The following is a 12919-nucleotide window of genomic DNA, read 5'->3' on the forward strand; positions in this document are numbered from 1 at the left end:
GGGATGTAGGTGATACAGAGAAAGATAGATTCAGTCCCCCAGTGCCCTCAGGGATTGACAGTCTGGGAATTTTGTAGTGCAGGAAAATCAGTAGGAAGATCTGAGTTCTGAGCTGAGCCCTGCCACCCACCGAGCCGCTTGTCACTGGGAAGGTTCTGTCTCTCCACGTGTAGCGAGTCTGAAGTCCCTTTGCGTGGTGCCAGCATCCTCCATTGCTTATGCAGAGTGAGAAAAGCTATCTTGCAAGCATCCACGGGAAGATTAGTCTCAGCTGGAGAGATGGGCAAGGGGGGTACTCTCCAGACCAGTTAAGCTTGCATTTGAGTTGGGTTTGTAATGAGGTCCGCAGGAAAAAAGATAACCCATAGACTCTGTGTGAAAGAAAATTATCTTGGGGCTACCAACCCACTGTCTTGGATGAGCTTGGGGTGCAAGGTGGCTAATTACATGGACTGTGACATCAGACTGGTCAGTCTTGCTCCACTACTTGCCAAGGTGACCTCTAGGCTTCAGGTTTCCCCCTTGTGTAAAATGGGGAGAATACCCGTGCCTGCTTTATAGGGTTGCTGCGAGGATTTAGTGAGGTCACGCCAGCAGTGACGCAGAAGAGCGCCGGGCATATAAGAAGCACAGCAATTGTTAGTTGATCTAATTTCACAGGACAGACAGAAATCTATGCCTGAGTTCATTCAGTTGATATGTATACTGTGAGTCTTCAGGTTCCAGCACTCTACCTGACTCTTTTCTTCTCTCCATCAGAAGGAACAGTCAGGGAGCAGGGAGGTGGAAGAGAGTAGTTTTTTGGTCTCCAAATAAACCATGTTCTCCTCTTTACTTCCTGAGGAACACTCGAGCGGTTTACTTGGAGTATTTAAATTAAGTACATTTGGGACTAGAATAGGCTTTTTATTTATTTATTTTTTCATTGCATGAAATTACATGAGTGTACTTGGGAAGCACTCATACAAGGCACATGACAAAAGCAGTCTTTATTTAGCTTAGGGAGAATATGGCAACAGGAGCCTAGCAGTAAAACACAGGCAATCAAATGCATCCCTCCCTCCTCCTGCCCCCCGCCCCCCTGCAGTGCTTTCCTCTCTTCTAGCGCTTCATTAAAATGATAGAAAACGAATTCATAAGTTATCAGGTAAAATAAGGAAATAAGAATACTTTCTTTGGTTGCCTGGGTTGGGAGAAATATCGAACAGAGTAGCGCTGTGCAAGGGTAGAGGCAAGAGACCGATTTTGCAGGCGGTGGCGAAAGCCTTGCATGTAGTCTGCCAGGCTCAGGGATCTTAACTTGCAGTGAGATTTCCTCGTGTCTCAGTTTCCATTATTTACTCCCACATCAAGACTGTTGTATGAATGAATTCAGAGGCTGCATCCCTAACCACTAGTGTAGCGCCTGGCCCAGGACAGGAGCTCAGTCAGTGGGATTCTGTACCTCCGTAGCCTCAGGTCTCTGTCCGGTTAATCTGGGATAATTATACTTACTTTATAAAGCTGTCATGAAGTTTAAAGAAGGATATGTGGGGTGGGGGGTGTGCCTGGGTGGCTCAGTAGGTTAAACATCTGACTCTTGATTTTGGCTCAGGTTGTGATCTCAGGGTCCTGGGATGGAGCCCCATGTCTGTCCAGCATCTGGCCTCTGCTCTCAGCGGGGAGTCTGCTTAAAATTCTCTCTCTCCCTTTGCCCCTCCCTCCACTCACCTCTATCTCTCTCAAATAAATAAATAAATAAATAAATAAATAAATAAATAAATAAAAAGAGGGGTATGTGTGTCCAAAATTCTAATTCTATTCACTTAGCAAAGTATCTGGTACATAGCAGGTCTCTGTTTCTTTTCTTTTCTTTCTTTTTTTTTTGGAAGGAATATCAGAATTTATATCTCCAGATAAGGTTTTCAATATTCCCGTATTATCTGAAAAGTATTGTCTACTGTGCTATCTCAGATCTTGATAAGCACTTTATGTGATCTAGTTCATTGAATGCTCAGAGCACTAACAGAGTTACTATCATTGCTCCCATTTTTCAGATGTGAAAACTGAGACCCAGGAAAGTGAATTACTTCAACAAGGTCTTATAGCTGCTACGCGGCAGAGATGTGAGCCCAAGTCTGTCTTAGCTAGAACTCATGCTCCTGTAAAATAAATAAATTCCTGAAAACTAAGTAAACTCAAATGAAATTCATGCAGCTTATAACTCATGCTCCTGCAAAATAAATGCCCTGTTCTATCCTCTAGAAGTTGCCTTGCTTTGAATGTCCTTCTTTATAGGACTGTGTTCCGTGAAAATGAGGCTTTTATTTTATGACCTTAACTCATTTCTGATCCTGATTAGTATTCATTCTATTGGACTCTAGATACTGGTTATTTACTTCCAAAGTCCAAAACTATCACTCATGGATTTGACCTCACAAAGGATGCTTACAAGAATAACCTAGGTCTCTGAAAAAGATTCCCAAATCTGAGATCTCATACTGTGGGAATTGCCATGCACCCCCCCTCCTCTTTTTTCCTCCTCCAGGTGACTAATTTAGAGATATATCTGAGTCCTGGAATGAAAAGAGGTGTATTTATAGTCATGCTTCACATAAAAAGCAAGTTCAAAGGGAACTAACATTGGTTGAGTATTCACTATGCGTCAACCTCTTTATCCACATCCCCTTGGTTTATTTCCCCTAACAACCTGTATTGTAGTTTTATTATTGCGCTAACTTTGCAGATGAGAAGACAAGGCTGATAATCAACAGAATAGAGATTCCAACCCCAGTTCACATAACATAAAGCATATTCTCTTCCCACCTTATTGCCCCTGTCTCATGAAGGCACTGGGAGCTTTTGAAGAATGCTGTAAGTTTCGTCCCATCAGGTTGGGATGCTGGCTGGTGCTGTTGATCTCGCTCCCATAGAGCACCCCAAACTCCCCACCCCACTCTCCTTTCCCTGGTACATTGTTGGCCATCTTGCAAATGCAACCCCTTGGTTGTTAGGTAGGTGGGCTGGAGTGAAGCCTACACTTGGAAATAGAAGTCTGCCAATTCCCTGATGACAATGGGGTCAGTAGTGCCATCGCTGTTCATGAGAATAAGCCACCACTCTTCTTATTTAAAGCATGCTACAAGGACTCCTGTCTTACCCCAGTCGGCCGCGCTCAGAGTAAGAAACTGCATGAGGAGTGTGAGGGTGCTTAACTGCCTTGATGGGGATGATGATAACAAGAAAGATGATGCATACTTCATTCAAAGCCGGGCACATACAAGTGTATGTATGGGTGTGTGTTTTCTGGCTCTGCAAAGGATGATGTAGATTTCCGAGCAGCTCCACACAAAGAAATCCAGCGTTTTAAGTTTTGCCTACATTAGACTCTATTCACTTTGAGATATCCAGGAATGGTTTTCAGGCTATTTGAGAAAATGAGAGGTACACATGGCTTGCACTGGGACATGGTTTCAAATTTAAAGAGGATTATGGCCCATGAACCCCAGAAATTGTGGGTAGAAGTGTGAACCTTTGAAATTCTAATTGCAGACAGTCTGAGGAGGTATGTACTTACCGGGGTACAATATCTCATTGTTCACATATTCCTCTCCTGGCCAGAGGAGATGGGGAGGAGGAGCAGTATAACATAATCTCCAAGAGAAACTGAAACAATTGATGGCAGCATTTTGAGCTCTCCGGTGAATTGCGTCATGAAAGAAATCCCCGGCTGTTTACCATTGCAGCTAGCTTAGCTTCTCGTAATAAACTTTATTTCTTGCGTTGTAGAGTTGGGGGTATGCACAGACTTGGCTTCAGCTGGGAGGGATCTGTGTGGTCATTTTGGCACACCCACCCCTTTATTTTACAAGTGATGGCACTAAGGCCCAAGGTGAGAACGTCAGTTATTAGGAGAGAAAGCTCGGGAATCCAGGGCTCTGGGAACTGAGGCAATTATTCACTGACTCTAGGCTTTTAATAATAGCTCCTATTTATCAAGTGTTTATATATGTCATACATACAGGATGGAAGGTACGGCCAACCCAATGAGGTGACAGGCATTAGATGACTTGCAACACAGAGGAGAATAGAATAAGTACAAAATCAAAGTCAAAACTGATTTCCAGCCTAGAGGGTGTCCTTCTTGGAGTGAATGGAAGTCTTAGTACTGTGTGTTATGCTCAACTGCTCCACAGGGAAGCACAGGGTTACTGAGGTCACAGAGCTTAATTAGCCCAAGCTGGTAAGAGCCATAATGCTCCAAGTCACAGAACTTGTCAGATGCAGGATGACTTGGTTAGTATGTGGAAAAAGAGGTAAGATTTTCTTCTGAGTGGTTCATACTCCAAAAGCTCATTTTCTGTCAACCACTGCACACAAGCAAGTGACCTCCAGGTGCTGGTCTTCAGCTGCCTGCTGTTGCCATCTGGCTAACTCCCCAGAACCTCAACTTTGGTGTGTCCCAAACCAAACTTGGCTTTTTTTAGATTTATTTATTTATTTGAGAGAGGATTGGGGGCGGGGCAGGAGGAGAGAATCTTCAAGCTTCAATCTCCCCACTGAGTGTGGAGCCCAAAGAAGGGCTCTCACAACCCATGAGATCATGGCTTGAGCCCAAACCAAGAGTCAGGTGCTTAACCAACTAAGCCATCCAGGCGCCCCCCGCAAACCAAACTTTTAAAGTGCTCATGAAGAGAAAGCGAGTGCCTGTTTATTTACTTATTTTTTAGAATGCCCCTCAAGGTTCATTTCTCAACCCTTTACTTTGCCAGAGAAAAATCTTTATTCACATACGCTGCCTTATGAATTTCTTCCTATAGCTAGCTGAAACCCTTGCCTACCCGACCTTGATGAGTGCTTTGCTTGAGGCACAGTTCAGGTTTCGTAGGGCCAGCACAGGTAGACAAAACTCCCTGAACTCATTTCATAATGGCTTTCCTGTGCACAAAGTACTTTCTCATCCATTATTATTTAACATCTCATGGGGTTGGTTCATCTTATGTGAGGCAACTGAAGGCCAAGATCCCATAGCCGACAGGATGTCTCTGGGACTCAATCTCTTATTGTCTTTTCTGCTCAAGATGTCACCTGTCGGAGAGGGCTTCTCTGAACATTCCTTATACTGTGGCACCTCTATCACTTTTTTTTAAGATTTTAATTATTTGAGAGCGAGAGAGCACGAGCAGGTGAGAGAGGCAGAGGGAGAAGCAGCTCCCCACTGAGCAGAGAGCCCGATGTCCGGCTGGATCCTAGGACTCTGGGATCATGACCTGAGCTGAAGGCAGCCATTCAACCGCCTGAGCCACCCAGGTGTCCCCCTCCATCACTTTCTTACTTTATATGTACTCCACGTTATATCACATGATTTGTTGGTTGTCCGATTCCCCACTAGAAGGGAAGCTCCTGAGAGCTGGGACATTGTCATTACTGAATCTCCAGGGCAAGTAGTAGGCCCTTAGTAAATATTTGCTGACAGTGGGGTGATGCATTTTCATTTGACCAGCACTTGCTACTTCTCTGTGCCTTGGGGCCTTGTCCCTGCCTTGGGGCACTCCATTGTCGTGGGTAAGGACTAGGGAATGGACACTTAACCACACCAGATGGCAGGAACTCAATTCTAGGGGGAGGCCACAGGGCCAGCCTTCCGCCCTAATGCGGTGCATTTGGAGATGAGTTTATAAGACTGCTCCTATTGGCTTCAATTACAGGGATCCTGGGAACCTGCCCAAGGGCCTAGCTTTCTTCTTCTTTTCTTTTTAAAAGCAATTTTATCCCTAATCAGTGGTGAGAAATTACATGGATTCTTTGGACTAAGTCGAGTGAGCTAGTTAAAATAGCCATCTGCTAGGACCAAGGAATGAGCAATCTGTTGGTACTTTCTCCGCTGAAATTTGGCATCTGCTGAGCATTGTACACCATTTGAACCCCCGGAAATGCCTTTTGCACTCCTGACCCTCGTGTGTCCTGCGGGTTAAAAAAAACTCACAGTGCAAATGGAAGATTAGAAAATTGTAAAAAAAAAAAAAAAAAAGCAAAAATCCTTTCATTTGTCTTAGCATTTTAGCAACCTAAGCGAACTGCACAGAACTAGCCTTCCAAGGACGGTGAGCGCCCTGCACCGGGACCGAGGGCGGGAGCCAAGCGAGCGCGCGGCTGGAAGCGGGGGGCGGGGGGGGGGGGAGAGGCCCAGGCCGCTCCACACTCCGGGCCCCGAGGCCGCCCCTGAGCCCGCGCCCCCTTCGCTCTGCCCGCGGCCTTCGCAGCAGGAGGCGGCTCTCCAGGCCTCGCTTCCTGCACCCACTCGGGACTAAAAAAGAACGCGCATAACTTTTTTTGGTCCCTCTTCTCGCAGAAAGCAGGCGTAACGAGCTCGCTGAAGTAACCGCTCCGGGGGCGGCGCCGGGACGCGAGCTTCCGGAGCCCCGCAAGCCTTGCGGCCCCCACCCGAACGCCCGCATCGGAACGCGGCCCGGGAGGCGGCGCGGGGGCGGGGGCGGGGGCGGTGCGCAAGCGGAGGCGGGGCGGTGGCGGTCGCCGGGGGCGGGGCGCGGGCGGCTGGGGCGGGGCGGGGCGGGCGGCGGCGCGTGCGCAGAGCACTTCCTTGTTTGTCCCCGTGACTGTAGCGGGAGCGCCGCCTGCCCGCCGCCAGCCTGCCCGCCCGCGGGAGTGTGCGCTCAGTCTGTCGGTGTCCTCGCCGCCGCCTGTCAGAGCGTTCTCAGGAGGCAGTGCCGGCCGACCCGAGCCCCCGCATAGCTCCGAGCCCCCTCCCCCGCCGCCGGCATGAGCACAGGGAGGCGGTTCCCCGAGAGCCCTCTGCCCCGCGCGCGGCTCGGAGTTTGAAGGGCCCCGCGCCGAGCGCTGCTGCCGCCGCCCGCTCCGCCCGCTCTCTCTCCCGCCGCCGCCGGGGACGGGAGCCGCGCCAGGCCGGGCGCCGGGTGGCAGCCTGCGCGGGGCGTTCATGAGCCACCGGGCGGCCCGCGGCCCCGGGAGCCTGCGCCGTGACTCACTCCCCGCCCCCGCTTGTGTCTCGCCCCCCCGGCAGGATGCCGGACCAGATCTCCGTCTCCGAGTTCATCACCGAGACCACCGAGGACTACAACTCGCCCACCACGTCCAGCTTCACCACGCGGCTGCACAACTGCAGGAACACCGTCACGCTGCTGGAGGAGGTAGGTCGGGGCCGGCGCGCCCCACCGGGGACCCCGGCCCGTTCGCCGGGACGCCTCGATGCCCTCGCTCGCAGCCGCTGCCTCGCAGTTGAATTGTCTGCATTTCTGAGCGGGGAGGAAAAGGGTGTCAGGGGCTGGGGCAGCCACACCCCCTTGGGGATCCCCCCCCCTTCCCGTTCCCAGGTGAAGAGGGGACTTAAGATGTGCAGCCCCTTGCCCCATTTGCCAGGGCGCTGACTCCCCCGGGGCTGGAGGTGGGGAGAGGATTGAGCGAGCTCCTGACACCGCTAGGAAAAAGAAGAGGGAAGTCCTCTCCCTATCTTGGACCCTTCGTGGGTGCAGTACAGTCTGCTGGGCTCTTTCCACATCCTTCTGACCCTGTCATAACCCGCAAAGTAAGTGGTGTCAGGCCCCAGAGGGTGAGGGAGGCGAAGCAGCGTGGCCAAGGTCACCAGCAAGGGACTGGGAGATGGTCAGTGACTGGCGCTCTTGGTAGCCCGGCTGTGCCAGGCAGGCTTAGTTGCATAGGCAAGGGCCCCCAGATAAAACCCCGAAGGGATGAGAGGAGACTCAGCCTGGGATTGCTTCCACCCCAGGATTCTTCCCCATCCAGTCTCCAGTGCCTAAACCCCGAGTGGAAAGAGAGATCTGTGCAGACAGGTCCCCACCCGGCTCCCTGCACCCGAGGGTTTTGGTTCTGCTGAGGCTGCTGCGCCAGCAGGACTTGCCCGCAGGGCACTCCTAAGCTGTGACGGGAGACCTGAGGCTGCTGGGAAGAGCTGGCCAGAACGGGAGAAAGGGGGGCCTGAGACTGCAGAAGAGCAGCTCCCCTTATCTAGACCCTCCAGAGAGGCATTGTGGGTGTCCTGGGCAGGGCCAAGGGCAGAGCGATTTCCTTTACAATTTAAGTGAATTAGTGATAGGGCAGAGTGGGTAGGTAAGGAGGAACCCACAAGCCCAAGAGCTGCAAAAGCCTCTGAACCTCAATAAAAATAGGACATTTGCCTTGGAACTCTGCACCATCTCTAAGTGCCATAAAGCACCACTCCCCTCCAAACAAGCCAAGCCTATTTCAACTGAAAAAGACAGCATTGGGGGAACTTAGGAAGGCAGATCGTTTTCCTGGAGTGGATTATCCTGTGGTTGGTTTATTTGAGGTTTTGGGAGCTCTTTCTGATATAAGCTCACCACAGCCAGCTCTCTGTAATACTGAGAAGCTGGGCTTTTGTGGGAAACTGCTCTTGGTACAAGCTTTGCTCCTCACTGTTCAGGCCCGGTTACAGGCAGAATTGGTACTCTGAAGCCTGAGGTCCTAAATTTTAGGAGGGGAGAAATTTCTTTTCATGCTGGGTCCTATCTTGCCCGCCTGGTGCAGTGAATTAGTCTGAACATTTTATGCCAGTTGAGGATGCTTCTAGAGTTCTCTGTGAAGTTAACGTTGGGTTATTGAACTGAATTTTGAAATTCATTTGGAGAAATGTCAGCTAAGTTTGTTTGAAAGCCAGAGTTAAATGGATTTTTGCAGGGTGGGGGGGTTGTCTTTGTGACCTGTCATTCGGTTGCTTTAGCCTGACATTCAGTGTCTGGGAATACTCGGAGTTGCCAGGCATTCAACCTTATGATGGATCTGTCCTTCACTTAATAGTGATAAATTGGAACATGCTGATAAAGGAGCATTTTGCACGCTTTTTGTGTACGAATTGTATATACCTCCTGAAGGATGTGACATTGATTAGACTGAGTGGTTATTTTCCTTCTAGATAAGTTCTTCAGTGCCTGCTAATAGAGCTGTCAGTTATTTTAACTTTCCCTTTCTGCCCATTTAGATAGTATTACTATATTCTGTTTGTGTGGGGTATGATAAGGGTAAGTAGCTGATAATGCTGTTTGTAGGGTTATATGCCCATATTTTGCAGCAACAGGAGAGGATAGGGTTAATGTTAATTATGTGCAGCTGCTCTTAATCTTAGGTTGAGGTAACTAAATTTAAACGTGAATGCAACAGATATATATATATATATTTTTAAATAAGGAATACTATTCTGCAGGGTTAGGTTGAAAAATAGATCCAATCATAATACAAATGTGGTCACTTACGAATTTGAGGAGGAATCAGAGTCAGGCTAGAAGTGTGAAAGTGTCATGTTAGAGTATGTTGATAATATTTATGCTCTCAAAAACATTACAGTAAATGTTTCAGTCAGAATGACACAATAATTTTGTAAGTGTTTTTCTGAACTTCAGTGTAGTACTGGTCAAGGAGTCATTGCCCTAATCTGCATCTTTAACTCTTGAATCATAGGCCATAAAGTTGGACTCATGAATGATGGCCTCTTGCATAAATGTGAAATATACCTGTTCGTTTCTTATTGATAGGTAACCACCAAGTTTAATTTTTATTTTTTCCCCCTAAGTTTGCATATATGGAAGGGGCACATTGTTATAAATATCTTAAGTGGATCAGAATTCAGTTCTTAAAAAAATATGGGCTTAAGGTTATTGCCCTCAAAATGTAAGAAAAAGTTTTGGGGCAAACCACAAAATCTTGTTGGCGTATGCTTCACAAGTGAGATACTTGGAAACTTTAAGAGTGCCGTTTGTGTTGCTTTGTGGTTATTCTTAGGAATAGGACTTTTGGGTACTTTTTTGGTGATTTGGAAACTCAGGAATAGGAATTCATTTGGGCAGCTTGGAATTCTTTTTAAAAAATCGTTTTCTAAAAAACAAAAAAAACAAAAAAAATTGTTTTCTAGTGCCAGTTATTAAATGCCTTCCTGTTTACTTACAAATTTTTTTTTTCCCCCCGCCTTTGGGTTCCTAATCAACCTATAGAAGTCTCAACTAAAAAGCTGTAGCTCTCCAACCTTGGAACCCTAAGTTAACCCACACTCCCCCTTTTGGTATGTCCCGTTGGCAAAGACTGCTTTGCAGATGTTGGTGCTTTTGTTTAAATCTCTCTGTGATGCACACTGTAGGAAATGGGTCAGAAATGTGTCAAAAAAAAGGCAAAAGAGTTTGCTTCTGGGTTTCACCTTTGGGGGCAGAGGGTCCCACAAGACTGTGGGAGTTACGGTTAGGCTGTCACATAATGAGTGGCTGCCTTTGGGAGGCAGGAATGGATTAGCTGCCCGGGTTTCATCCTGATGTCTGAGTGTTTTCCATGCAAAAAGGCAGTGTTTTGCTTATTCAGCAGAGCACACTGACGTGTGCCATTTTACTCGTGACCATTTGGAAATTATGAGGAAATGACTAGGAGACTGGGAGAAGACAGAGTTTTGCTGAGAAAGGAAGGGAAGCAGGCATTCCAGGACCTCTGTGCAGGGAGACTATAGGAGAGACTTTCCACTTAAAGGCTTAGACTGGTCAATACTTTGTACTTGGTGAAAGGGAGAGTCGATATGATAAATGAAGGTGTGCTTGGTTATTTAATATTGGGTCAGCACTTTATCTTTTTGTGATGATGGAGGAGGCATATCTTGCCCATTTATTGAACAACTGCTCTGTGCCAGGCCTGTTGTAGGCACATGGCACGCATGATCACATTTAAGCCTCATGTGAGCTTTATGGAGAAGGGACAGTTGTTATCTCCATTTTACAGAGAAGAAAATTGAGGCCTAGAGAGATGAAGTGATTGGTCCCCAAGGTCGCATGGCTAGTAAGTCAGTGGAGTTAGGAAATCCTTAAGCAATTAAAACATAAAACAGATGTTCTAAATGTCTACAAAGATGTATTTCAGTGGCTTTGTAGAGAATGTAAGAGGCTTCACTTTTCATTGTACCTTCTGATTTTGATCTCATGAAACAGAGGTGCCTAAGTTCCTAAGTGGCTTATTTTTTCTTCGTGTTCACATTCCAGGGAGTTCTTAATAGTAATACTTAAATACATTTCTTATTTTTTTTCCTGTGCTTTCAAAGACTTTGGATATGGTTTTTCAGATTCAGGTGTGGGAACTTATTTGGGCATAATCTAGGAATAGCATTCACTCATAGCATTTTTGGGGAGCACCTGCTAGGTACAAGTCATTTTGCTAAGTGTAGCTGAGGTATTGGAGTTGTTGTCTGGATTGTGTTATGGAGGAAGTAACGGTGTTTGAGAAAGAGGTAAATAGGGCTGTCATTCTTAACAGGGTAGAAAGGGGCAGTTTGCAGGTGGGGGAAATGATATTAGGACATTCACCCCAATAATGCAAGGTGAATCACTCAAATTACCATCCAATCAGTATACAAATTGTCCAGTGCCCAGCAGTGTGTTAGGCCCTGGGGATACTAAGGTGATCAACCCTGCCAATAAGAAGTGCACCGTGTAAAAGTTTTCTCAAGGGAGCTCTCATTGAAGTGTGGGTCTTGCATTAGAAGTTCACTTGTTTTAACATATACACATGATGTGCTTAGTCCTTCCTGAGGCCATAGAAATGTTTGAAGAACGAAGAAACGAATGAAGGTGTGGAATGCAGATCCATTCCTCTTTCGTAGTGACTTATAGTTACCAGTTATTAGTGTTCCTACAATGTGCAAGCCCCGTGCCTACTATTATTTAATGCTTACATGTGCCCTATTATTATGTTTGACCCATCTTCCCACAGTTGAATCTTTCGCGCAAGGGCACACACATAGTAAGTAGTAGATTTGGGCATGAATCCCATTTCTGTAACATCCCTGTGCATGCTAGTCAGACTTCATCTTTATGTGTTTCTTCACCCTCCAAGTTTTTAATTTTTACTCATGTTCATTTGGGCATCATCTTCTATGCTGATGACAAGAGGTCATTAATCTTTGATAAATGGTTTTAGGTTCTCCAGTGTTACCTGTGGAATCTCATACATAGGGCTAAAGTCTGATCTCATTCATCAGCTCCAAGTGTTCTAGAATGCAATCGCATTACTTCTCTTAAATTTTGAAAGCCGATAAACTAAGCAGCAAGTGCTAGTTTATGTAGCAGATGCTAAAGTTGGTTATGGTCTTAAAAGTAAATCTCAGGCAGAGTTTCGATAAAAACAGGGTTAGTTTTATGCATTGTTTGAGGTCAAAATAATATGCTTTCTTTGTCCCTAACCTCTTGAAGATAAAACAACAAAAGGTAAGTCTCCCCTTGATGCTGCTATCTTACACAGAATTCGTGCTCTGTGGTCCAACCTTTGATCCAGTTCAGAGGTATTGAGAGTGAGTTTTCTCTGGACATAAGCAGCAAAGGTCAGTGAATGAAGAATATGTTTATTTGCCTACAGAAGCAATGAGAGAAGGAAATTTCCTTTACGTACCAGAACTCATGTTTTTTCTAAAACGGGCTCCAACTGTTAGCCGGGTATTCCAAGCTAATGCTGTTTGCCATTTATATACATATTTAGGATTTAAAAAATATTTTCTATATGTGCTATCTAATAAAATGCCTTTGTGGTAGCGTCCTTATCATTCTTTTACATGTGAATAAATTAAGGCTCAGAGAGGTAAATTACTTGACCAGCGTAACGCAGGATCTCTGGATCTAAAATCCTTTGTTTCTTCTGTATTTCACCATCTTTTGTGCTTCCTGTCCGCTCGTTTTTTGTTTAATTTTGTTTTTTTCTTTCAGGGCCCGTAAAAATGATATCTACTGATTTTTCTTATCCATACTTGATTTCTAGTGCCAGAGGTAAAGAGTTTGGGGTAGAGAAGAAAGGGAAAGACAAAGACAGCTCCTTTTCTCTGTTCTTCAAAGACCTCTTGTTGGATGGCTCTCGGAATTTCTGCTGTTTGTAGTTAGAAACGGTGCTGCCAGCAGTCCTCCCTGGGCTC

At 46.4% G+C, this 12919-nt stretch overlaps 1 protein-coding gene across 7 annotated transcripts in view; it reads left to right on the top strand.

The window, feature by feature from the left end:
- The window catches only part of ASAP1 (ArfGAP with SH3 domain, ankyrin repeat and PH domain 1), a 353659-nt gene that overhangs the window by 68833 nt on the left and 271907 nt on the right, over positions 1–12919 (top strand). For all 7 annotated transcript variants that reach the window (XR_013447676.1, XR_013447675.1, XM_078072001.1 and 4 more), the window contains exon 3: positions 7022–7148. Coding sequence is in view for 5 of the 7 variants with exons in the window: in XM_078072001.1 (XP_077928127.1) it covers positions 7022–7148 (127 nt within the window). In the remaining 2 variants the exon portion in view is untranslated. The remainder of the gene's footprint in view (positions 1–7021; positions 7149–12919) is intronic.

Source organism: Halichoerus grypus, chromosome 5 (genome assembly GCF_964656455.1).
Source record: "Halichoerus grypus chromosome 5, mHalGry1.hap1.1, whole genome shotgun sequence".
NCBI classification, from domain to species: Eukaryota; Metazoa; Chordata; class Mammalia; order Carnivora; family Phocidae; genus Halichoerus; species Halichoerus grypus.